This window comes from Quercus robur, chromosome 3, assembly GCF_932294415.1.
Source record: "Quercus robur chromosome 3, dhQueRobu3.1, whole genome shotgun sequence".
In the NCBI taxonomy this organism is placed as follows: Eukaryota; Viridiplantae; Streptophyta; class Magnoliopsida; order Fagales; family Fagaceae; genus Quercus; species Quercus robur.
This window is the reverse complement of record NC_065536.1, coordinates 61,248,567-61,273,003: the sequence shown is the minus strand read 5'-3', so window position 1 is coordinate 61,273,003 and position 24,437 is coordinate 61,248,567. Positions and strand designations below refer to the sequence as shown.

The 24,437-nt window shown below is 34.1% G+C and overlaps 3 protein-coding genes and 1 long non-coding RNA gene across 11 annotated transcripts; 2 read left to right on the top strand and 2 right to left on the bottom strand.

Moving 5' to 3' along the window:
• Positions 1–216: 216 nt before the first annotated feature.
• Positions 217–7,515, bottom strand: LOC126718732 (ubiquitin-conjugating enzyme E2 2). The gene is made up of 6 exons (XM_050421061.1): positions 7,267–7,515; positions 6,711–6,844; positions 6,545–6,570; positions 2,124–2,213; positions 1,329–1,417; positions 217–561 (listed from the first exon to the last, which is right to left on the bottom strand). Exons 2-6 carry the CDS (start codon positions 6,833–6,835, stop codon positions 433–435), a joined length of 459 nt encoding a protein of 152 aa, XP_050277018.1. The 5' UTR covers positions 6,836–6,844; positions 7,267–7,515; the 3' UTR covers positions 217–432.
• An 8,865-nt stretch (positions 7,516–16,380) lies between these two features.
• LOC126718728 (pentatricopeptide repeat-containing protein At2g02750) lies at positions 16,381–18,693 on the top strand. Its single transcript, XM_050421050.1, has one exon. It carries the CDS (start codon positions 16,765–16,767, stop codon positions 18,622–18,624), a length of 1,860 nt encoding a protein of 619 aa, XP_050277007.1. The 5' UTR covers positions 16,381–16,764; the 3' UTR covers positions 18,625–18,693.
• Positions 18,583–23,823, bottom strand: LOC126718729 (SNF1-related protein kinase regulatory subunit gamma-1-like). Of its 8 annotated transcripts, none has more exons than XM_050421051.1 (6): positions 23,469–23,821; positions 21,358–21,543; positions 20,784–21,226; positions 20,107–20,373; positions 19,848–20,020; positions 18,583–19,061 (listed from the first exon to the last, which is right to left on the bottom strand). In XM_050421051.1, the coding sequence occupies exons 1-6, from the start codon at positions 23,473–23,475 to the stop codon at positions 18,785–18,787; spliced, it is 1,353 nt and encodes a 450-aa protein (XP_050277008.1). In that variant the 5' UTR covers positions 23,476–23,821; the 3' UTR covers positions 18,583–18,784. The 8 variants fall into 8 exon arrangements, with proteins under 8 accessions (XP_050277008.1, XP_050277009.1, XP_050277014.1 ...); XM_050421052.1 differs by having other exon boundaries at positions 21,358–21,528; positions 23,469–23,820; XM_050421057.1 differs by having other exon boundaries at positions 23,473–23,820.
• Positions 19,057–20,342, top strand: LOC126718730 (uncharacterized). Its single transcript, XR_007653035.1, has 2 exons — positions 19,057–19,227; positions 19,802–20,342. It is a non-coding gene; the product is annotated as an uncharacterized LOC126718730 (long non-coding RNA).
• Positions 23,824–24,437: the final 614 nt, after the last annotated feature.

Here is a 24,437-nt window from a genome sequence, read left to right as displayed (position 1 = left end):
AATGGCTGACCAGAGTTTTCATTTATCATTATGAACAAGCATGTATTTACATATTACCTACCTTTCTAATCAGAGCACTGCTATGATTCAGTAATATTGCAGGAACCATTTGTCAACTGTTTTTTAAAGTATCGCTACTGCCAACCATTCTTTATTTATTGTAGTTTTCCAACTCATCTATCATTGGTAATAGTTGTGTTTCCCTCAATTTAAGAATGAGACAGTAAACAGAAATTTTATATGCGAAATATTAAGAAGAATGCAGCGTATCAGGTACAAGTAGCATTCAGGAATAAAAAAGCAAACACAAAAGCCAAGCAAACATATAACATAATCAAAGTCAAGGAGTTCACAACACCATGGTTGAGTCCCATCGTTATTTAAACAGACCATTGGGCTATTTTGAAGTTCCAAAACACCTAATCATGATGACTAATCAGCAGTCCAACTCTGCTCAACAATCTCACGTACTCTCCTATTATATTCACGTTTGTTCTCACTAAACATCCGTGCAGCTTCTGAATTTGCAGGAGAATTTGGGTTTGGGTCACAGAGCAATGACTGCAATCAGAAAATGACAATAGCTTTAAAACAAGAACTCAAGAGTAACATCATCATAAACCCAGAAAGCACATTTGCCAATTTTTTTCTATAACAAATCAATATACATCATTGCATACTCTATCAATATACATATACAAAGAAGCATGCAAGCAAGTATTTATGTAAAATAACCACATAATAATACAATGGATCACCAACTCCGGTCCAAGCAGCACTTGCCAGATAAGGAATCAGGAACTAGTGAAATCAGAAATGCTAAGTGAAACTTCACAGTTCACAGGTCTATTTTGCTTTCAAATTTATAGATGGCACAAACAAAGAAATTTGTGAAGTGGTATAGATGTCTAAAAGATGAAGTTGCCAACTTTCCATCCCCAGTCTCAAGACTCAAAGTATGCTAATGGAGGATGGAGGAATAACCATGTGATTCATGGGTGAATAGTATTTAGCACACACAGATCAATACTGGCTCCACAAACACAACTGAAATAGTAAGGGGAACATTTATATGCATAAATATGGACCAAATTGACAGTGGGAGGAGAGACATGTGATAATTTAGGGGAAGAATGGGACAGGGGAGGGAGAGGCTTGAATTAAGCATCAGTAGATCAACTGGAAGACGATTATGACATTTTAGGTACTTGAATATGTTAGGCTATAATTCACGCCTGGCATCATACAGTAGTACGAACACAACATATGACCCACTATAACTGGACATTCTTAAAGTAGTGACTACAAACAATTAAAGATGTTTTAACCTGGATGGAGGTAAGTATAGCTGCAACATCGTATATAGGGCTCCATTGATTTTGTAGAATGTCCAAACATATGCTTCCATCCGCATAAACTGTAAAAAGGGCAATAAATGGCTAGGATTAATACAAACAAGCAAAACCTCTCACTAAATATTTTGAAGATATTAACAAAAGAGAATATAATAATGACCAAGCAAAGCAAAAACAAAGAAAAGTCAAGAGTTGAATGGCAAAGCTGGACAAGTTAATGGGACATTAATTTAGGAGCTTGATCTATCCAATAAATAATTAATAGAGCTTGGTGTATACAATCAATAAGTAATAAAAAGATTCATAAAAAAAAAATATATATATATATATATATAAAAGTAATAAAAAGAAAGATAAGAAAAGAAGCTTCATAACAACCACCAGGTTTCCCAAGCAGCCTCAAATCTCAAATTCTCAATAACTATTAGCATTGCAGGGTGAGTCTTATAGAAAAAGACAGAATTACAGAAAGCTGAAGCATAAATATATTCAAAATGAAAGCACATCAGCACTGGCGATAGCAACAGGAATTGGTGAACATAAACCCAGATAACCCAGCTGTATGTATCTATAACACACACAAAAAAGAAGAGAAAGTACAAGCGGGGCCCTTACAATTATATTGCCACATAGTGGCCTGGAGGAATTTTCCTCCAAACCAATTCGGAGGAAAATTCTGTCCTTTTTTATAAATCCAAAGTGTAAAATGTAAAGCAAGAATATCAGGAACAATAAACTGTAGGTGTTAAACATAATTAGTAAGCTTACTATTTGGATGGAACATTCTAGAGACAAAGCGCACAGTTGGTGGCTTGTTTGGATAATCCTCTGTAAACTGAAGCGTCAATTTAAACGTACCTGAAGCACTCAAAGGTATAATTCATGAATATAGAGTATTAAATAAAAGCAGTACTGGTAATATAACAACATGGTTTGTTGGCAACTACAGCCACACAAATAAAAAAAATTCTAACACCTAAAATAATAAGCATAACATAAATATCAGTTCCTTAGTTCTTTTTTCTTTTCTTTTTTTTCCCTCACGCTTGGAGTATGGGAAAAGTACATCAAATTTCTGTGACAATATTAAAGAAAAAAAACACACACACAACTCCATATTGCATGGTTCACAGCAAGAGATAGACCATATCACATTCATCTATCAGGATTATCAAACCTTTCCACCATCAAAACAGAAGGCTTGTTGAAACTTGAGATATAATCAGAAATATACTGTAAAGTGAGCATTCATTACCTCCCAAAGCCTACCACAAACAAGAATGTGCACTTTGATTGATAAGCGTAACACCATATGATGGGGAACATAACTGGCAGCCCCCTCTAAAGACTTACAAGAGGTGAGGGAAGCAGGTTCTAGTGCTCAAGCATTAGTTTGGGATGTTTAGGATGATGGAGAGATCTCTTGGGACCTTTGCTTGTTTTTGTTTATTTGCTGCTAGATCAGTTCTGATTGAGTTTTACTAGAATAGGAGCAAATTGGTAATTTACAGATTTTTGGAATGGGCAGTCTGTGGCTAGACAACGCCCATGAGTCTTATTTAGTGTTCTGAGCCCTTTTCTTATTTAGTTTAGAGGTTTTTAAGTACTTTTTCTTGGTTATTAGTAATCCTAGGAGCAAAGGACTTAGTAATAGTCTATATAAAGGCTTTACCGTAGTCCGTTACATTTATAGTGAGATTGATTTTAATAAAATTCCAATAGTTTATTTTAAGTTCTAAAGGTGTGATTGCCTTCTCCTAGCCAATTTTGGTAAGCTTTAAAGGGCGCTTAGGCACGAAGCACCAAAAGCTCAACAATTTTCGCCTCTAAAGCAAGGTGCATTTGCAGAAGTGCACCTAAAGCATGCTTTTTTGAGTTTTTTATTTAAATATAAATATATATACAAAATGAAGCAATCAGATGATTCAGATCTTGATGCTATTGATATACACCATGGATTTGTTATACAAAAGTCAATTTTTGTATGATACACCTAAGCTCACCCTTCCTCCCATTTACAAATTCTAGAAGGTAAAAATCCATTTGGCACCACATGCCACATACTGCTCATCCTCACCAAAGGAGATTCAAGCAACAATGAGGTAACTAGGCAGGGCAACAAATTCAAATTCTATTTTACAACATAGTCCTCATCAAAGGTAGACTATGAATTTAGAGAGAGCATATGAGCAAGATGACAAGGGTTCCAAATCTTGTGATGACAATGATAATATTCCTATACCTAATGAGGATGATTATATTGAGTGATACTACTTCATGCACATGGAAATGAACATTAAGGAGTCTAAAACATTACAAGATGTTATGTACAGCTGTACAAGATGACAATGATTCTAACTCAAGAATGAAGTTACAACTAGTGAAACCCCAGACCCAGGTCCAATCAAACAACATCCTAGAAAACAATTCTATCAAATGTGTCCCTGAAATTTCCAAATCCTCAAATGTACAACAGTTACACTCCCACCACAGTGTCCACATCAAACATAACAGAACCAGATTCCAAACATGTGAAGACTGCTTGCCTAACCAATTCCACCATCCAAACAAACGATCAGTGACCATTTCGGGTAACACCCACGAAAGTCCAAAGGTGCAAAAGACAAAACTCCACAACATGAATGCAAAATTACAGCGTAGCAAAAGATGCCCCACAGTCTCCCCACTACAACGGCACATACAACAACACCCTACTAAAGTGTGTCCTCTCTTAATGAGATTATCACAAGTAAGAATCTTTCCCCATTCTACCGTCCCATCAAAGAAAGAAAACCTCCTTGGGGCCTTTACACACCTGATGCATTTCCAAGGGAAACTCTTTGCACAAGGCCCCCTTCAGGCGTCGCAAAAGGAACTCACATCATATCTCCATTTCCTTTCAGCCACTAAATCAATCAATCTCTACCCTCTCAGTGAGGAAATACTAGAATAAAGGCAATTAAAGAAAGAAGTATCTATCCATCTCAATCTCCCAATCATTATACTCACACTCAAATCTAATTTTCCACCTCCTCCGTTCCCCTCCACTTTGCCTTGGGACAAGGAGCCAACAAAGGCATCTCTAACTAATGAACAAACGTACAAATAAGGAAAAAGCATCCTCAGTTGTTGCCTTGTTGGTCACCACAAGGGCAGCCCAACAAACTTTGAGACCTAAGGCGATATATTTAAATGGGGCCTTTTTGTTATTAATTAAATAATATTTAACTAGTTTTCGATATCATAATTTTTATATAACAAAAATGCATTCTTTTTATCTTGTAATTTTTTTTTTTTTTTTTTTTTTTTTTGGTTGAAGAAATGCTAAAACTATAACAAATTTTACTAAAAAAAAACTTACAAATGTTGTAGCAATGAATGTGACTAATGACACTTCAAGAAGATAATAAACAAGTATTTGAATGAATGATGTTAGGGATATTATAAATTTTACAACATGATGCTTATAAAAATGTATCACTAAGTAATTTAAAAATACATTTAATAGGTTGTTGACATCTACAAATCATATTAATTGTCACATCAATTTGTATAAAGATTTTAAAGTAAAATTTATAGTATTTATAGTATTTTCCTATCTAAATTATTCTTGTAATTAGTGACACATATTTGTAAGTCCTATGTATTTAAAATTGTATTATCTCTAGCATTACTCAATTCTTTGGTACTTCTGAAAAGTAGAAGAAAAATGTAAAACTAATTTTTTTTCATTTATCTCAAAAAAAATATTTTTAAAATATATATATTTCAATTTTTGCCCCAAAATTTGGGGGCCTTTCTCTAGTAGGGGGCCCTTGGCAATTGCCTAAGTGGCCTAAGCCTAGGGCCGGCCCTGGGTCACTGTCACCACACCACTTGTCATGCCAAAACCAAACATGAGTACCTTCCCTTACATCTAAGCAGATATTGTGGAAAGGTTTCCCATTCCATGCTTATGCTTTTCCATAAGCCACACTCATGAGTACCTCAAACAGTCCTAGTGCACCAACCTCCCCACTCCTCTCCATATTTCACAGCTACTACATATCTGCATAGCCACATTTCCTCCAACCAAAAACAGCATAAACCATTTACCCAAAAGAGCCTGGTTAAAAGTCACTAACTTCCTAAACCCAAGCCACCATTAGCAATAGGGGTTAACACCATATCCGAACCCACCAAATGATACTTGAACTCGTCCCCCATACCTCCCCAGAGAAATTTCCATACCCTTCCAGAGAAAATTTCTATGGAACTTCTCAATCCTATTCACCACACTAACAAGGATAGTGAACAAAGGTAGATACTATGCAGGTAGACTCGAATGTGTACACCATTCAATAATGCTAACCTCCCCCCTTTTGACAAATACAGTTTCTTCCAGCCTGATACTCTGTTCCATCTTCTCTAAAATAGGATTCCATACCAACTTTACCTTTAAGTATGCCACTAAAGGCATACCAAGATGGGACCGATAGGACATAGGCAAACCCCCAATCTTGCATCAAAGGAGCTCTACAAGCTCTAACATATTCAAAACCTCTCCAACAAAGGGTGATGATTATATACTTTTAGGATTGCATTGCATTTGACAGGCATAGAAATCATTACTTAACAGTTAACATTATAGGCGCCTTGTGTGCTCTTGAGCACAATCACTTAGCTTCATTTACAGTGATTCACCTACACCTTTATCGGCTTACACTCCAAGGCTAGTCTTCTTAAGGATGGCACAACATCCTTTTATTGGTTCACTTTGTGCATTGAATTGTAAATCTCTCTCCCTCCCTCCCTCCCTCCCTCCCTCTCTCTTAATGGGTGGGATAGGTCTTGCCTAGAATAAATGGGTTGGGTTGGATATGGTTATCAAATATTTAGTTTAAAGAGTAAGAAATGGGTGAATGAGTAACCAACCCATTTATGACCTGTCCAAGCCTGCCTATTTTCCATCCCTAAATAAAACAAAAACCCAGTGGGCTATCAAAATCAGCCTAAACACTAGGAAATCAAATTAAATCCAAACAAAGAAGGTCACCCAACCAAACAACTAGACAAAGCTTTCAAACCATGCTTTGAAGAATAAACAATAGTATCACTGGAAACCCTCCATGTAACTTCAGAATTACAGGACAAAGGAAGAAAAGCCTATCAAAACATGAAATCAAAGTAGGCACGATAAGTAACTTTACCTCCGTCCCATGGGGTGTCATCAGGCCTGCAATTCAAGCAATGGATAGCATAAGTACAACTGTATCAGATCTATACTAAACCAAAACATTCAGAAAAAACCCAACACAAAAACCAAAAGTAAAATAAATGGAAATAAAGGAATATTGTTTTCATTTTGCAACATACCCAAATATAACAGCATTCCAAAGCATAATGTTGTTGTCTTGAGGAGCACCACTGATACCTGCAGGAGGATCTTGTTGTAACCTCTTAAAGTCCCTCATCAATCTTTTCCTCGCAGGAGTCGACATCCTCACCGCCTGTAAATTCAACCCAAACAAACACCACACTCAGTAAATTGTCATAAACCCAAAACATAAATCGCAAAAAGCAACCATTAAACAAAATTGCAGCAATTTACAGTTCATGACAGAATCATTTCTCAAACAAACTGTTCCAAATCAATCCTTCCACAAAATTTCAGCACCACGTAACAAAACCCAAAATTGAAAAACCCAATTTCTTGAAACCCCCAAAATCTAAGCTTTAACATAACGATCATATCCAACAGGCAAAACAAACAAAACCCAAATCACAAAATCGCATAATTAGTTAAAATTCACATCCAACACACAAAGGGAGAGAAAACCCTAGATCGACAAAATCGAAATTTGGGCAATTCGTAATCAAAACCAAATCAAAACAAGTAGATACACAACAGTAATAAAGAGATTTCGCTCACCCGTGAGTAAACGCGGCGAGTAACTTGAGCTTTGGGATATTTTCCCAAAACTTTTCTCGAGAAACAAACAGATAAAAATAAAAATTCAAAAGCCAAAATGGGTTTGTGGTATTGGAGAAAGATCTTCCTAAATCACCGTCTGATCAGCTTTTTTTTATTAGAAAAATGTTTTTTTAGGTTAAAGATTATTTTACATATACATATACATATAATATGTATGTGTATATATATAAAATATGGTAAGATGGGGTCAAAGGTCTCCTTCTCAATTCTACTGCTACTTTTTGTTTCTATTTGAGAACCTTTTTCTCATCAAGTTGTGCTATTGGCAATACAGGCTCATCCAGCACTGTAATATATTGTATGTGTGACAATTTTTCTTTTTTCTTTTTTGAATTTTTAAGTTTGATAGTTACAACAAGAAATGAAATATTTGAACCTAATTTCTTTTTAATAACTAACCAAGCTATTGAGGATTTACATTGATATTAATTACTTTTTTTAACCATATATTTTAGGGGTGGTTTAAAATTAAACCATCTAATTTCCGGAAAATTATTAGGTATTCCCGGAGTATCATAAATGCGTACTCCCTCCTCTCACATAAATGGTGGGTCCCACCATATGGTACTCTAAGGAGTACACAATAATTTTCCCTAATTTCCACACCAAAAAAAAAAAGACCATATTAATTAGACCATATTTTTTGTTTACATTCCATGAAATTTCTATTTACAAATAGACAAAGTTTTCTCTAATTCGAGTTGGAGAAATCTCTTCCAATCAAGGTAGTCAATTTCATACTCAAGACTGTTTCGATTTTTTTTTTTTTTTTTTAATAAGAAGACTATTTCGATTTGATTAGGGGAAAAGGGAATTAAATATTTTGGTTATGGTTGATATCAGTTTACCGTTTTGAGATTACCGTTATTTATAAAAAGTATATATACATATATTTTTTATATTTATATAAACATGTTTTTCAAAAAATCATGTATTTTCGAAGCCCAAATATTGGCATAAATACATTAATCTAATGTATTAACTTAAATAATATTTTTTATTATTTTTTATTGTATTGACCAAAACATTAATTCTGACTAAAACACTAATATACAGGTAATACAACCGAGTATATTTAGCATATGCATTTTAGAGAAATATCGATACTAGTATTAGTATATATTAGTGGTTTGGCTAGTATTGATACAGTATTGACTTTCTTACTTTCGACCACATGACAAATCATAAGTCTATTTACATGTATCAAATCACATGATTTATTAAATCATTTAAACAAGTTACATGTTTATTAAATAGGTCTTATGATTTTTTAATCTTTTCTTGCAAAACAATAATAGGTCATTTGACTACAAATATAAATGGATAGTCTTTTAAAGTAACATGTGATGAGTGGTATGCTTATATTCATCACTATTAGAATTTGGTTCAAACTTTCCCGATCCCCTTCTCATCTGGGCTAATGAAATATACAAAGGATTATAGTTTGTTCAATAAATTTCTACCTGTCCATCAATCTCTAATATGTTTGAATTTTTCAGAATTCCATTATATTGTGACTTTTCTCTAAACAATTTTAGAAAAAACTTTATCCGTTACAAATTAAACCTTATAATTTCAATAATTTCAAATCAAAGTTATCAAACTATAAACTTTTAAAATCTTAGCAATATAAATCAATGATTTTCAAATTTGATAAGAGATTTAACTGATACAATTTTAAAAGTTCAATATTCAATTTGAATATATCAAAACTATACGATTTATTTGTGACAATATTAAACTTGTTTTATTTAAAACTTTTTAAACTATAGGATCAAATTTAAAATCACTCCTAATGTATATAATCTAGAATATAATTTACCTAACTTTTTCCCCCGTATGAAGTACGCAATTATGTTCTTCTAGTTATTATTTATTTGTTCACCTTTTCTTGCTATGGGGAAGGATTTTCCACGAGGTTTGAGAGTTTCCTAGAAATATCAAAAGAATTCCTTGATTTCGAAGGTGCGTGGGAAATGAATTGGAAACTTTTGGAAAAATAATGTGTGAAATTCTGACCTATTTGATTCGGCACGCGGCATGGGACCATGCCACTTTTTTCTTTTCTATTTCTTGAGAAGAATGTCACTTGGATGTGATAGCAAAGAGAAAAAGAGAAAATCTAAAAAATAAAAAGACCGACCAAAAAAAAAAAGACAAAAAATTTTATAGCTGTTAAAGTAATGCGGCATATTGTGATTGATAAATAAAAAATGATGTTAATAATAAGGACAAATTTTAGTTACAAAATTGATTGTAACGTAAGGTTACAAATTTACTTAATATATTTTTATTAGATGTAAATTTTGACAAATTCACAATTGGATTACATCTTCTTCTTATGTCCTCTATACTTGTAAAATTTCTAGAAAATTAAAGATTAATAACTGTGTCATCAATAAATTGTTTAAATTATAAGTTTCTGTAGTTTAAAATTATGCATAAAATATAAGCTTATACATCATATAGTAAATAATATCCGATTGACACAAAATTTGACATATGTATTATAAGCGTAAAAAACGTGCAATTCAACAATTAGATTTTCAAAATATGTAGTAATATTTATTTTATTGAGTAAAGTTGTAGTCTTATACTATAACCAATTTTGTAACTAAATATTGTCCTAATAATAAGTTTATATAAAAATTAATAAAAAGTTTGTCAACTCAACTATGTAAAAAATGTTGTGAAATTTGTTGTGTAGCATTGCTCCGTTGTAAATGAGTAGTTCTAGGACCATAAATTATTTCATAACTTTTTTGCCACAACTTTGATGTGGCAAACTGTGAGTGATTAACCATCACTTACACATGAAACCACATTTTTTTTTCATCAATCACACTGCCACTTGTGGCAAGAAGGTGTGAAAATTTTTCTGGTTCTAAACTTTTTCGTAGTAAATTGGATGAATTTGGAATGAGTAATGTTACTTGGCCGTTGAGTTTACGAGTTTTTATTGGTTCTTATCTTATAAGCCACATCAACTGTTATGAAATTTTTTTGTATCTATACTTTTTCATTTGGAATATTTGGGAATTGTCATAAACTCGAATTCGTATATGAAAAAGTTTTCCGAACAAGAATAAAGCCAAGGTACCGAAATCAAAATATGTAGTCTCATCGCATCTCATCCAAATATCAGAGACTTCTGTTGAAAAGTTGTTGTCAACAATTGGTCAATTATTCATAACAATTTGAAGCAAACTCACGTGATACCTTTGATAATTTTAAGACAATATTTGTTAACATGTGTGCCAATGAATGCATTTTGTTGGTTTCTTGAAGAGGATATTGCTCATGTCAAATAAACATGTTCAATGCATCTAGTTGTAATACATCATTAGTATATAGTATGAAATGTGGGGTTGAGAATTGAGATAGGCATCTCTTCTTATCCTGCCAAATTTGATTAGAGGAAAAATTTATATTTATTTTGTGATTTCTATCACATTATTTGAACAAGAATTAATCAATTAGGATTAGCATGATCACATGTAAGGCTATTTATTTATATTTAATAAAGAATGAACAGATGAGAATTATTGTGTATCTATTTACAAAATGGTGTATCTAAAAGCTTATTATGGCGGGTTTGATTTTTCTTTTGAAACAAAACTATCTGTTTTCTTATGTGTATGATGTCATTATTTGCCTAGGTATTGAAACTACCATTGGAAGAACATGCAAGATTAAATTTCAATGGTGAGAAGTGTCCTTCAATATAAAATTGAATGCATACATTTATTGAATAGTTGATTAACTGATCTTTAAAATGAGTAATTATAACTATCAAATGTAAACTTCTCATTGGTTCTAGTCCAAAGAAAATGGTAGACAGACACTCATGCGTGAAATAAAACCTAGTAAATGATTAGGCATTTCAAGTTGTTGAATTAATTGTATGATAATTAGAAAACTTAATCACTCCTTGGGTAAACTTTATGAGAAAAGGGCTTGATTATGATAATAATCATGTAATTAGCCCCCTAAAAATACCCCCAAAAAATCACACACACAAAAAAAGGGTAAGATAAGTTAAAACAGGCTTAAGGAGACAAAGTGTCGATTGGCATACAGAGTGCCCATTTCGGCACTCAAATTCACTATAGTTCAACTATATATTTGCTATTTTATTTTGAGACTTTATATTTTATTACTTTAGGGGATAAATATGTGATTAATTATCATAAAAAGGAGTCCAAACTTTTTTTTTTAAAACACTTCAGTACCAAGAGGCCTCTCCTCATTAAAGGAGGAGGTCCGAACTTAAAAAGGTTCATTTTGGATGAAAATTCTGAAAACTTACTAAAGGGCTCACCTTTAATCATGAAAGATATTGAAAGGCCACAAAATTTGAAGGAAAAACCACAATTTCCTTCATAAATAAAAAATAATAGTAAAACCATCCTTTAACCTTGAAATAAACACCCATCAATCCCTTGACTAATCTCATGCAAACATGACCACAAAGACCTCCAAAAATCCCATCCAACCATGCATTTTTGTCACTATGGCCAACAACCATAAAATTACTCATCCTTAAACCTATTTAGACTCGACAAATGGGTCAAGTCAACCAGGTTTGAAATTGGGTAAGAAACGAGTCATCCTTAATGAGTTGCAAGACCTATGACACTTACTTGGTTCTTTCAAAGTCAAGTCAACCCAGCATGACCCATTTTTTTTCACATGCAAAAATAATAGTAATAAGTAAATAAAAAAATCTTGATAGTACTATTTTTCTTTTCTTTTCAATACAAACAAAAGAACAAATAAACAAAAACCCACAAACATTAAATTTAAATAATTGATAAATTCTTAAATATACAAAATCCAAAGGTCACTACACTGAAGCCTACAAGCCTTGGCCTAATTAAGAGGAAGAGGACCAAACTTAAAAAAGATACAATTTGGATAAAAATTTTGAAAGCTTACTAGAGAGCTCTGCCTTGCCTTAGAAAACCCTCCCCCCCCCCCCCCCCCCCCCCCCGATAAAAATTTTGAAAGCTTACTAGAGAGCTCTGCCTTGCCTTAGAAAACCCTCCCCCCCCCCCCCCCCTCAAATAGCAATCAAACTGTTTATTTTAATTAATTATATTAATAAAACTGGAGGCATAACAAAAATTCACACACTTCACAATTTACCTATCAACTCACACATGGGCCCACCAAAATTTTTAATTTATTTTTTTTAAAGGCTTCATATGTAAGTGATAGGTAAATAGGTTGTGCATGAACTTTTGTTGTAACCCTAGTAAGATTATAATTATATTAGTTTAGTTAATATAACCAAATATGCACAAATGTTTTCCCATATTTTTTTCTCTAACAAGTTAGAATGTTTTCTCATATTTAATACATATATGCTTGGTGTTAGTTTATTGTGTATACTTAGTGATAGGCCAAAAACATATTGACCCCTTTGTGATTAATCAATTGATTAATTAGTCAAGTTTATTAATTAATCAAATTAACATGCAAAGCGCATGGTAGCACAAACAAATCACCAATTAAACTAAGTGCAATAGAAATTAAATTGACACGGTGATTTGTTTACAAATGGGGAAACCAACACGGCAAAAACCCCACCGAGTGATTTTAAGGTCACCACTCTCGAGAATCCACTATTATCAAAATAAGCGGTTACAAGTAAAGGAATCCCAGTACCTTATACCAACCTACAGTTGAATTCTTACCTCAATACCCAATTGAACTTATTCTATAGTGATAATCTCTCCTTTTGATGCACGGCTCCCAGTACGTGATTAACCAATTGTGCGGATCCTAATATGCGACTTCAATCACCAACTAGAGAAAGTCGTTACATGCAAAGTTCTTCAGTTCATCCAGATGATGAAGATTGAGAAGATGCTCAGTCATAAAACCCTACGGTGTACAAACACAGTAACTTCTTCACAAGAAAGATGAACTAGGGCAAATTCTGTCTCCGGTCACAATTTGTTTGAACAAACTTTGCTCAACACTTGTGCAACTTGTGTCCTCTTTGACGACCCTTAAAATAATCCTTTTATATGTCTAGGGTTGTGAGAAAAGAAAGCTCAAACATACAATCATGGATTAGAGTCAAAACAGATCTGAAACTCTGTTTTTCATAAACCTCGACAAATAGCTATCGTCAAGCCACGAGGCTAGAACAGCTCTTAAAGCTCGATAGATGCTAGCTATCAAGCTTTAATGATAGGCACTTTCTCAGCTTGAATCTTGGACAGACTTGCATGGTTTTAACACTTGATCTTGAAACAAGATTTCTTGAAGTATTAAACACATCCTAGATCTACCCAAATATAAGTAAAATGCATTTTGTCAAAAGATTAGTCAATAACATAAAATAGTGACATATGTTCCCAACAAGTGAATCACATACGTCCTAACATTTAGATATTATAAATATAATTTTAATAAAAAAAATATACATCCTATATATGTACATTTATAATTTTTTTGATATATTTGATATAGTTTTTACTTTTTATGTATTGTATGATACAAGATACAATAGACAATACATGAAATTAGGGCCTTTCTCTCTCTCTCTCTCAAATAAGAATCAAAATGTTTGTTTCAATTAATTATATCAATAAAGTTAGGGGCATGACAAAAATTCATGACACTTCCCAATTTACCCATCACCTCACACATGGACTCACCACAATGCGTAATTAATTTTCTTTAATGACTCATGTGCAAAGTGATAGACAAATTTGAGGTTGTGAATTTTGTTGTGACCCTAATGGACTATAATTATATTAATTCAGTTAATATAACCAAATGCACAACTGCTTTTCCATATTTAGTCTATATATACGTGGTGTTAGTTTATATTGTATATACTTAGATGTTATAAATATATTTTTAACAACAAATGTGTATACATTCTATTTATGCATGTTTACAATTTTCTTTTATAAATTTTATATAGTGTTTGTGTATTGTATAATACAGGATACAATTAATATACAATACATGATATACAAAAAAAATTAATTTGCTATACTATTCACATTTTCACAATTATGAACTTTTTGATTAGCTATACCTAACCATGCTTTTATAGGTTGGTTAATTTTCAAAGACTGGCAGATCTCTCAAAACAGATTGCTGCAGTAGGACTTCATGGGGGGATTCAACTACATTAATATGGTGTTGTTGAGAGTAGAAACCACTTGTACTTTGAGTGCTCCTTTATAAGGAGATTTTAAAAGGAAATCATGGGGTCCTGTCTTGTTGGTAATCCAAAATTATGTTGGTTAGAGGTTGAAAATTGGGGCATAAGACATTTCAAAGGTCTTAGTTTCAAAGCAGTTTTCTTCAAATTAGTTTTGGTGAGAGGTTGAGGAATGGGGCATAAGACATCTTTGCTGATTAGCTAGTATGTGAGTCTGGTTTGTTTATTCTAGTTGGTAGACCTGCTATTGCAATCAGACAATGAGTTTTTTTTTTTTTTTTTTTTTTTTTTTTTCAGCCTGTGAGCTTGTAATTGTTTGTTCTTTTTTATAGTGTTACAAGATTATATATACAAAAAGATCATCAACAAATATTTTTTCTAGTAATTCCTCACAGGAGTTATATGCTTTTTGGTCAATCTAATTAGTAGCAATCATAATGCATTCGAGCATAAAGGAAATGTAAGGATAAGAAAATAGTGGATAGCTTTGTGCACAGAGAAAAGATTCTCAGCATAAACATCAGTCATCACATCGAAAAAGGATAGGAATCGTATGGGAACATTTAGAATCTACTGTTAACTTTTTGCACTTAAGGATCTCATCCTTTTACTACACATGAGTAAAAAGTTTTTGTTTATTTATTTTAGCCTTGATATAGCTGTGTGTGATAAAAATTAGAGTTTTTTTTTTTCTTTTTTTTTTTAACCAAAAAAAGAAATCATTTCACCTATTTTCTTATAAAAATATAATTAAAACTATGAGTTTTTAAGGGTTAAACTCCAAATTCCCAAGGAAAAAAACTTTTTGCTGTATTCAATTACCCCATGATATGAGGAGCTTAAATAATTTTGGAGCAGCAAATTTATAAGTCATGATGACAGCACGTAGGGCATTTGAGTTAACCTTATATATAAGCATATATGATATATCCCCATCATTAGAAGATGACAAGAAAAAGAGTACATGATATCTTTTTCTGATAAGTAAAGTAGATATGACATTGCAAATTGCAAATTGCCAATGAGAGTTTGGGATCTCTCTCTTGTTGAATGTGTTTGCAAGGACCAAAAAAAATGGCAAAGTGGAGTGGAGGGGCCCCTTCATTCCACCATTTTGGTGTCATTTTAAAAGAGAGGAATGGGTGGAACAGTATCATTCTGCACTCTATGTTCCTCCTAAACATGAATTGAACCAAGGATTTTCTTTATTGGTTGGAGCGAAGTCATTCTTTTACCTCTACTTTATCAAAGATTCAAGTTGAAAGGATGTGAATGATTGTTAGATAACAAATTTCTTTTAATACTATTCTATCTTTTATAAACTTACAAACCATCATAAAAAGATATCACCCAATTTTTTAAATTTTATTCCCCATTTTAATTTATTGGTTATTGGTTTCTCTTCGATCTATCTTCTACTATACTTCAAGAATTGTTAGGGAGATAATTTTCTTCAAAATTTTTAAAAATTAAACTATGATTGATACAATATCACTTTCACATAGTTCTCCACTTATCCAATTTATGGGTCTGTTTGGATTGAATTTATTGTTGTTGAAACTGAAAATTGAAAACTGAAAACTAAAAATACTATAGCAAAATAATTTTTAAATATGTAAATAATATCGTGGGATCCATTTTTAATATTTTCTTTATGAATAAAGTGGTTGTAGGTCTCATGAACAGTATATGAATAGTGTATAAACAGTACTGCTACAGTATTACTTGTCCCCTACCTTTCTGCAAAACGCGTGAAATGAAAAAAAAAGAAAAAAAAAAAAAAAAGAAAAGAAGGAACGCAGACACAGACGCAACTTTTAGCCGAATTCAAACGGAACCTATAAGTTCTTTATTATATTCTCATCAGAACGTACAATTTCAACAATAACTTTGGATAACGTGCATAAACTCAAATGTCTCAAATTCTATCATATTATGATTAATGGGTTTTTCGAGATGCCTTATAGACAGATAGTGGAATAATCTTTACATCATTTTTTTACTTTTGAAAAATGAAAATACAATTTCAATGGTTTTCAATGGTTATAATTAAGAAAAACTATTTAGAACCATCTTTAATTGGGCCAAGCCTTTAGACCCAAAAATTTTCATCTTAAGTTTAGCTTATAGCCCAACCCAAGCTAGTACTAGTTTTTTTTTTTTTTTTTTTTTTTTGAGAGAGCAGTACTAGTTTAAACCAGAGAGTGGTAAATGCCGCCAATTTAGAAGCAACCCATGAATGATTAATGACTATGAAGCGCGAAATAGCAAAGCTAGTTTCTGATGGGTTCTTCAAAGAAGCCATTTCTTTATATTCTCAATGCCACTCAGCCTCACTCCCTCCTAACAAATTCACCTTCCCACCACTCCTCAAAGCCTGTGCCAAGCTCAAATCACTTCCACAGGGCCAAATCCTCCATACCCATCTCATCAAAACCGGTTTTTCTTCACATGTTTACGCAGCCACTTCTCTCACTGACATGTACATGAAGCTGCATCTCTTACATGATGCACTCAAAGTGTTCGATGAAATGCCTGAGAGAAACCCAACTTCATTCAATGCTGTAATTTCGGGGTTTTTGCAAAATGGGTATTCTAGAGAAGCATTCTCGGTGTTCAAACAAGTGGGGTTTGGAACGTTCAGGCCAAATTCGGAGACTATATCTTGTTTGTTGTTGGCATGTGAAAGTGTTCGACATGGCATGGAAATGCATTGCTGGGCGATAAAGTTGGGGGTTGAGACAGAGGTTTATGTTGCAACGTCAATTGTGACTATGTATTCGAATTACGAAGAGTTGGTTTCAGCTACAAAGGTGTTTGAAGGAACACGTAATAAGAGTGTAGTAAGCTATAATGCTTTTATTTCGGGGCTTTTGCAGAATGGTGTTCCGCAATTGGTTTTGGATGTGTTTAAGGACATGAGGGAATGTTCAGTTGAAGTACCAAATTCGGTTACTTTTGTTTTGGTTCTTTCTGCATGTGCTACTCTTCTGTATCTTCGATTTGGTAGGCAAGTTCATGGATTCATCATGAAAACTGCAAAAGAATTCAATGCAACACTGGCAACTGCGTTGGTAGACATGTATTCCAAGTGTGGCTGTTGGCATTTAGCATTTGATGCATTCAAAGAGCTTGATGGAATCAGGAACTTAATAACATGGAATTCGATGATTTGTGGTATGATGTTGAATGCTCAGAGTGAGAATGCTGTTGAGCTATTTGAACAGTTAGAATGTGAAGGATTGGTACCTGATTCAGCAACATGGAATTCAATGATTAGTGGGTTTTCACAACTAGGGAAAGGAGTTGAAGCTATTAAGTACTTCAAGAGAATGCTATCTGCTGGCATAGTCCCAAGTTTAAAGTCTATCACAAGCCTTTTACCAGCCTGTTCGGATTTGTCTGCTCTGCAGTGTGGAAAAGAGATTCATGGGCATACAATTAGAACTGATATTAGTAGTGATGAGTTCATAGCCACTGCACTCATTGACATGTATATGAAATGTGGATATCATGATTTGGCACGAAGAATTTTCGATCAGTTTGATAGAAAGCCTGATGATCCTGCATTCTGGAATGCAATGATATCTGGTTTTGGAAGAAATGGAGAGAACGAATCTGCATTTGAAATATTTGACCGGATGCGAGAAGAAAAGGTACAACCAAATGCAGCAACTTTTATTAGCGTGTTATCTGTATGTGGTCACACTGGTCAGGTCGACAAAGGATGGCAAGTTTTTAGGATGATGAGTAAAGATTATGGCTTGAAACCAAAACCAGAGCACATTGGTTGTATGGTTGACCTTTTGGGTCGATCTGGGCAGTTGGGTGAAGCTCGAGAACTAATACAAGAATTATCACATCCTTCTGCTTCTGTTTTTGCTTCTTTGCTTGGTGCTTGTAAGTATCATTTAGATTCTGAAGTGGGGGAAGAAATGGCTATGAAGCTTGCAGAATTAGAGCCGGAAAATCCAACTCCTTTGGTGATCCTGTCCAATATATATGCTGAATTTGGAAGATGGGGGGATGTCAAAAGGATTAGGGGGATAATGAACAACAAAGGATTAAGAAAGCTCCCTGGCTCTAGCTTAATAGGAGAAATGTGAAAGTACATATTCAGTACTGATTGAACAGACAGTAAATTGTTCTCCGGCCAAAAACCGGATTTTGTTACATATCTGCACTTAAATTGTTCTCCCGCCCAAAACCGGATTTCATTACATATCTGTTCTTACATACATTTGAAGGATTTCGAGACCTGAAGCATCACTGATTCAATATTTCCTTCACTGCAAACCCGAGGTGGTTATCAAAATGGTTAGGCGGCTCATAAATGAAGCAAGAAATCACATCTCTAAGCGTAATGATGCCAATAACTTCATCGTCCTCCCCAGCTACCACATAAATCCTGTGAACTGACTTCAAAGCAAGACTCTGGATCACACTGGCAAGAGTTGAATCAAGTTTGCATGTAATTGGTGGGATGACTTTTCCAGTCTCTTGGGAGGCAATGGTTTGCATGAAATCCATCACAGTCAGCTTCCTGGATGAAAGGCATATAAAACTTAGTCACAGCATCAAGAGTAACATCAAACCTTTTTAAATAGACATTGCAAGAGCCACATGAAGATAAAGATGAATTTTTGTTCCTTCATAACAGTTCCCACTTTCTAAGTGTCTTGTAGTACTTTGCAGACTTCATTGAAATGGTATGTCCCACTTATAAGTTGTAAGTGTAATTAATTTATATTGAATTTATATTCCAACCTGTGCATGCTTTCTAAAGTTAGAAAAACTTACCCAGTAATTTCTTTCTAGCTCCTTGAAAATAAATTTTGTACTACTGAATTTAAGTTGGAGAATTACCATTTTCATATTGAGTTTATTCACATCTTAGCCATCTTACCATATTTCATCTCTTAAAAAGCTTCAAACATATGTGGTAAAAAAACAAAGAGATTTAAAGTTAAATTTTTTTTTTTTTTTTAACTTGAAATTTAAGGTTGAAAAATTGATATAAATAAAAAAAGAAACTAACCTATGTAGTCAAAAGTGAAAAAACTAACTTCTTGTTAGAATAATTAAAAAACAGGGCTACCTGCTAAAAATTGGGCCAAACTGTTATATAAAGTTATTTACAATTTGGTTATTTGTATAAAATTTGCTAAAAAAATGTAATTATATATATTTTTTAAATCAAACTAAAATTAGTTGCAAGTGGTTTGATTATGTTCTCAAATTGAATGAATAATTTTTTTTTTTTTTCTGAATTTCAATGTGCAGATTAGAGCTGGTGCACAAGCAGAATCTAAATTTTGACTCTCCCTACCTAAAATTGGAGAAAAGCTCAGGTTTCAGTAGCAAGTATCTGATGTCCTTTATGCTAACGTTCCCAACAATCTTCTTCTTTGGTGCGTCTACAACTGGAAGACCACCAATTTGGTTATCTCTCATTCGCTTGAAAGCCTCCAGAATCAACTCATCGCCCTGGATGCTAATTACCTGGCCAAGAAGACAGAAGTACATTTTGAATATCTGAATTTCAGTAATCAGCTTGCAGAATACTCATGTAACAACACACACCTTACCTCAGCAGGGGACATGAAAGGAAGCCCTAATTCAGAAATAGGCTGCATAGCAATGAGGTCAAACCAGTCCCTTCCATTACATCTATCAAGACCCTGAACAACGGCAGATTGAGTAATGTAGTTCTTAATGTCAGGCTTGCCTTCTTCAATTACAGGTACATTCCTTAGCCTATATTTTGAAAGTAGCAGTAAGACACTCAACATAGAACACTCTATTGAAACTGGGAGGAAAGGAGCCCAACGGTAGGACTTGAGTATCGACCTCACCTGAAAAAAAAAAAAAATTATATGAAATATCATTTCTAATTTTCTTATGGCTAGGAAACAGATGAGGGGTGTTGGGGGATCACAATTTGACTTCCTACAACCACTCTAAAAACAGGTCCGCGTGGTGTGATGTCGAATGCCATAAAAGATTTGAGTGTGTCTACCTCATCACCAATTGGTTTTAAGGTGGAATGGCACAGCTCACGGTTCGACAAGGGGTGTCATTAATCCACATTCGATATTTCACTTGCTTCTCAATCAGAGCACTTTACAGTAAAATACACAAAGCATGCTCATCATTTAGTTGAGAAATGGAGAATCAAGATTAATTGTCCAAATAAACTGAATAAATAAGGTACCAGAGGCAACATGGCCTCTACAAATAATACTCTTGGCAAAGTTGGGCTTACTGTGGTTGATTTGAAGGGTTCATCTTCCAGTATAACTTTGTAAAAATCCTTGCCCAATTTATCAGCAGCTGTGGCACCATCTTTTCCCATCCCTTTATCTACAGCCACACCACCAGCCACAGCAGCACCAACTGCAGCAGCTGCTAGCCCTGCAACAGCAACAGGCCCGGTCGCACCCAATGCTAGTGCTCCAAGAGCGCCAACTGCTCCTGCACCAACTCCAGCAGCTGTTGCTGTACTAGCTGATAGAGCAACAGCGGCAAGTTCTGCACTCTCCAGCACCCACAGAACGATAGCTGAGTAATCTATGATTCCTAGGTACCTGTCTCTCCAATCTGAAGAATTTTCTGTATCTGGGTTTCTCACAGGAGCAGACAGAATGTTGCATTCAGATAAAATCTTTAAAGCATCAGCAACGGAAGTGTCTGCTAATATTTCTATCACTGCAATAAGAAATGTTCAAAACTATCATTAGTGACTCAGATATGCTTCATTTCTCTTCAGTCTAACTGCATGAACCCCTTTTCAAGGGAAAATTGGCTAGGTATATAAACCATATTGTAAAACCATTCACCTTTGCCACCAGGAACTTCTGGGAATGATGAAACTGGAATATTTGCAAATGCAGCTGTCAAAGTCTCTTGCATCGATTGTGGTAATTTCTTCCTTGACTGGATCTTCTCAAAATAAGCATCATAGCTTGAAAGTTTGGAATTATCTTTGATCATTTCTTCATGTGCCATACCTACACCAAAAGGCACTAATGGGAGTTTGCCAATATTCCCAATGTCTTCCTTTTAGTAACATAATCATAGGATTACTTATCAAAAGAAAAAGTCATAGTATTAGTTTAACAGAAAATATTAAATAAATTTGATCGCCCTATTTGAAAATCATTGAGGTTGCGTTTAGATTCAAGGATTTAAAATCAAGGAATATATAGAACAACTATTTGCATAAATTGTTCAATATAAATTTAACAATACATGATGATTTGCGCTTTGGGGAGTTTGCTAAAAAATAAATAAATAAATAAAACTTGTGATATAATGGATTTGAAATGACACATTGCATCTAGCCTTTTTCAATTCAACAAATCCCTTCACGAATTTCATCACTAGGGAAAAAAATCATATCCTTTTATACTCTATTCAAGTCATTTAAACTAAAGATTGTAAATCCAAATCATTATCTTTAAATTCCTTTATCCAAAAGGAATCATAATCCAATCTCGGTTAATGACTCATCCATTGAATAGGGTGCTCTCTATTAATTTTAAATCTTCATGGACATGACATTTTTTTTCCCTAAATAGTAACTGGAGTGCACGGCCAAATTATAACCAATTGCTAGATGTAGCACCATGCATCATATAAAAACATCATTACATTTGTGTTCCTAAGATATTTGTTAACCTATACTATGTTCATGATCTAGCAAGATATTTAATTAAATTCAAATATCCATATCTACATCCCAAATATGACACTCTTTCGAGGAAATAAACTTGTAGCTTAAAACAGAAAATGAATCATTTGAAATCAAAGAGAGGTCTACAATGATGAAAAAGTTATAAAAGGATTGGGTGTGACGTACCTTGCAAAATCTGTGTTCAGAGATTAGATTTGGGTTCTGCTAAGGGAAAGGCTCTCTGTTCATTTCCTCAAAATCTTGTTAATTAAGTGTGTTGGTTCCATTTGCATGTTGTGGACACATGGCAGGGTTGTGGCCCAACACGTGTAAGTAGTGAAAATGGTTTAGCCTCCAAGTGTGGCAGTTTCTATAATAGTTTACGAGGTTTCAGGTTTCTCCTAAAAAGTCCTTCCCTGGCTGTGTTCCACTACAAGGTTTTGTTTTGTTTTTATAAATTTCATTAACACTAGTTTTTTGTTTTTATAAATTTCATTAACACTAGTTTCACGCACGTGTCCAAAGACTTTTTTTTATTTTTTTTGGGTAAAGGTTTAGTAATTTGCAACAATTATAATTTAGAATTACTAAAAATGTAAAAGTTTTTTTTTTTTTTTTTTAACACAATTCAATACTTATCCAAACTGCACAGCTTGTATTCTAAATTCAGTGTGTTCTACTGTAATAATAATCAAAGAAAAGCACCGTACTATTGTAATCAAAGAAAAGCAATGAGTAAGCTTTAACTAGAGCTGTCCCCGGGTTGGATTGGATCGGATTTTGGATTAATCCGTACTCGACCCGATTGGATCGGGTGAACAAAAAGGGACCCGAGACCGACCGAATTTTAGGTTGGACCCGGTGGCTCGGGTCGGAACCGTCGGGTAATTCGGGTCTGAAGTATAGCAAGAACAGAAATTCAAACCCAGACTCAAAGATCAGAAAAATAAAAACCCAGACCCATGAGAAATCAACCAAAGAACAGAGAAATCAAAACCAACCCAGACCTATGAAAAATCAACCAAAGAATAGAGAAACCAAAACTAACCCATACCCATGAGGAATCAACCCAAAGAACACAGAGAAATCAAAACCCAAAACACAAACCACAATCCAAACCTACAGAAATCAAATGGCACAAAAGTCCACAAACCCCAGATTTATGAGACGAAAAGAGAGAACACTAAACCGGCACCACCACCACTCCATCTCCCACCATCACTACATCCATCACAAGGTCAGTAAGAAATTTAAAAAAAAAAAAAAAATACTAACCCACCATCAGATACACAAGATCAAAGCTTCAGATGGCAGATCATTAAGGGAGAGGGGTTTGGGCGAGAGAGGGACTACTTGAACTGAAGAACAGCAGGTCATTGATGAGGTGACTTAACAACGGCGGCGGTAAGAAGTGGCTAGGGTTAGGGATTTGAGAGAGAGAGAGATAGCGAAACGTGAAACTAAAGGCCGTGCCTGTGGTAGTGGAGTGTTGAGGCTTGAGAGTTGAGAGTCTTGTGATTTGAGACTCTGATGAGAGTGGAGTGGAAGATAAACGTCTGAAGTTTCAATTGTTCAGAACTCAGACTATAGAGTAGAGAGCAGAGGCTATACGCGTCTTATCCCTTCAAAGACCTAAAAATATAATATATTTTTAAAAAAATTTGAAACTATCGGTTGGGTTGGGTCGGGGTGATACGGGTTTTTTTAATACCTTAACCTGTTACTCGAACCAGTAATTTGGTTTTCGTTAGAGGTAGATCCGAATCCGACCGACCATGGATTTTGGATTCACCTGCTAGGCTTTGGGTTGGTTGGACCCGGTCGGTTTGGGCGGGTTACTAAACTGCTGGACAGCCCTAGCTTTAACCCACAAACACATATTAAAAAAAAAAAAAAGATAATCATAAGAAAATAAAGAAATGAAGAAGACCCTAAAGTCCAAATATTTAGAACACTGTTGATTTCTTTAGAAAAACAAAATAGAAAAGAGCAATTTATATTGACAAACCTGTTGAACCGAAACAATTAGAACTGCATTTTTGTTTTTGTAAGTAAAGTTTTCTCTTTTTTGGATGTTGAATTTAGAAAAGATGATGATGATGATGATAGTGTAGAGAAAAAGAACATAGAACTGAGAGGAATTGAGGAAGAAACAAATTGAAGAAGTTGATTAACTAATGTGACAACTGTCCTATTTTGTAGTTAGTGTTTTACATAGGAGTTAGAGATTATTTTTAGCATGTT

Bases quoted from the DNA above. Each gene is read 5' to 3' on its own strand.
- LOC126718728 (XM_050421050.1), top strand. From the start codon at position 16,765: ATGACTATGAAGCGCGAAATAGCAAAGCTAGTTTCTGATGGGTTCTTC.
- LOC126718729 (XM_050421051.1), bottom strand. The intron at 21,227-21,357 runs GTGAATGGTTTT...TTCTTATTGCAG, and splicing joins AGAAGTTCCTGGTGGCAAAG to TGATAGAAATATTAGCAGAC. The intron at 19,062-19,847 runs GTAGGGAGAGTC...CCTTTCATCCAG, and splicing joins GAGCTTTTCTCCAATTTTAG to GAAGCTGACTGTGATGGATT.
- LOC126718732 (XM_050421061.1), bottom strand. From the start codon at position 6,835: ATGTCGACTCCTGCGAGGAAAAGATTGATGAGGGACTTTAAGAGGTTA. The intron at 6,571-6,710 runs GTATGTTGCAAA...CTTGAATTGCAG, and splicing joins TGGAATGCTGTTATATTTGG to GCCTGATGACACCCCATGGG. The intron at 562-1,328 runs GTTAAAACATCT...TTCTGATTGCAG, and splicing joins CTATACTTACCTCCATCCAG to TCATTGCTCTGTGACCCAAA.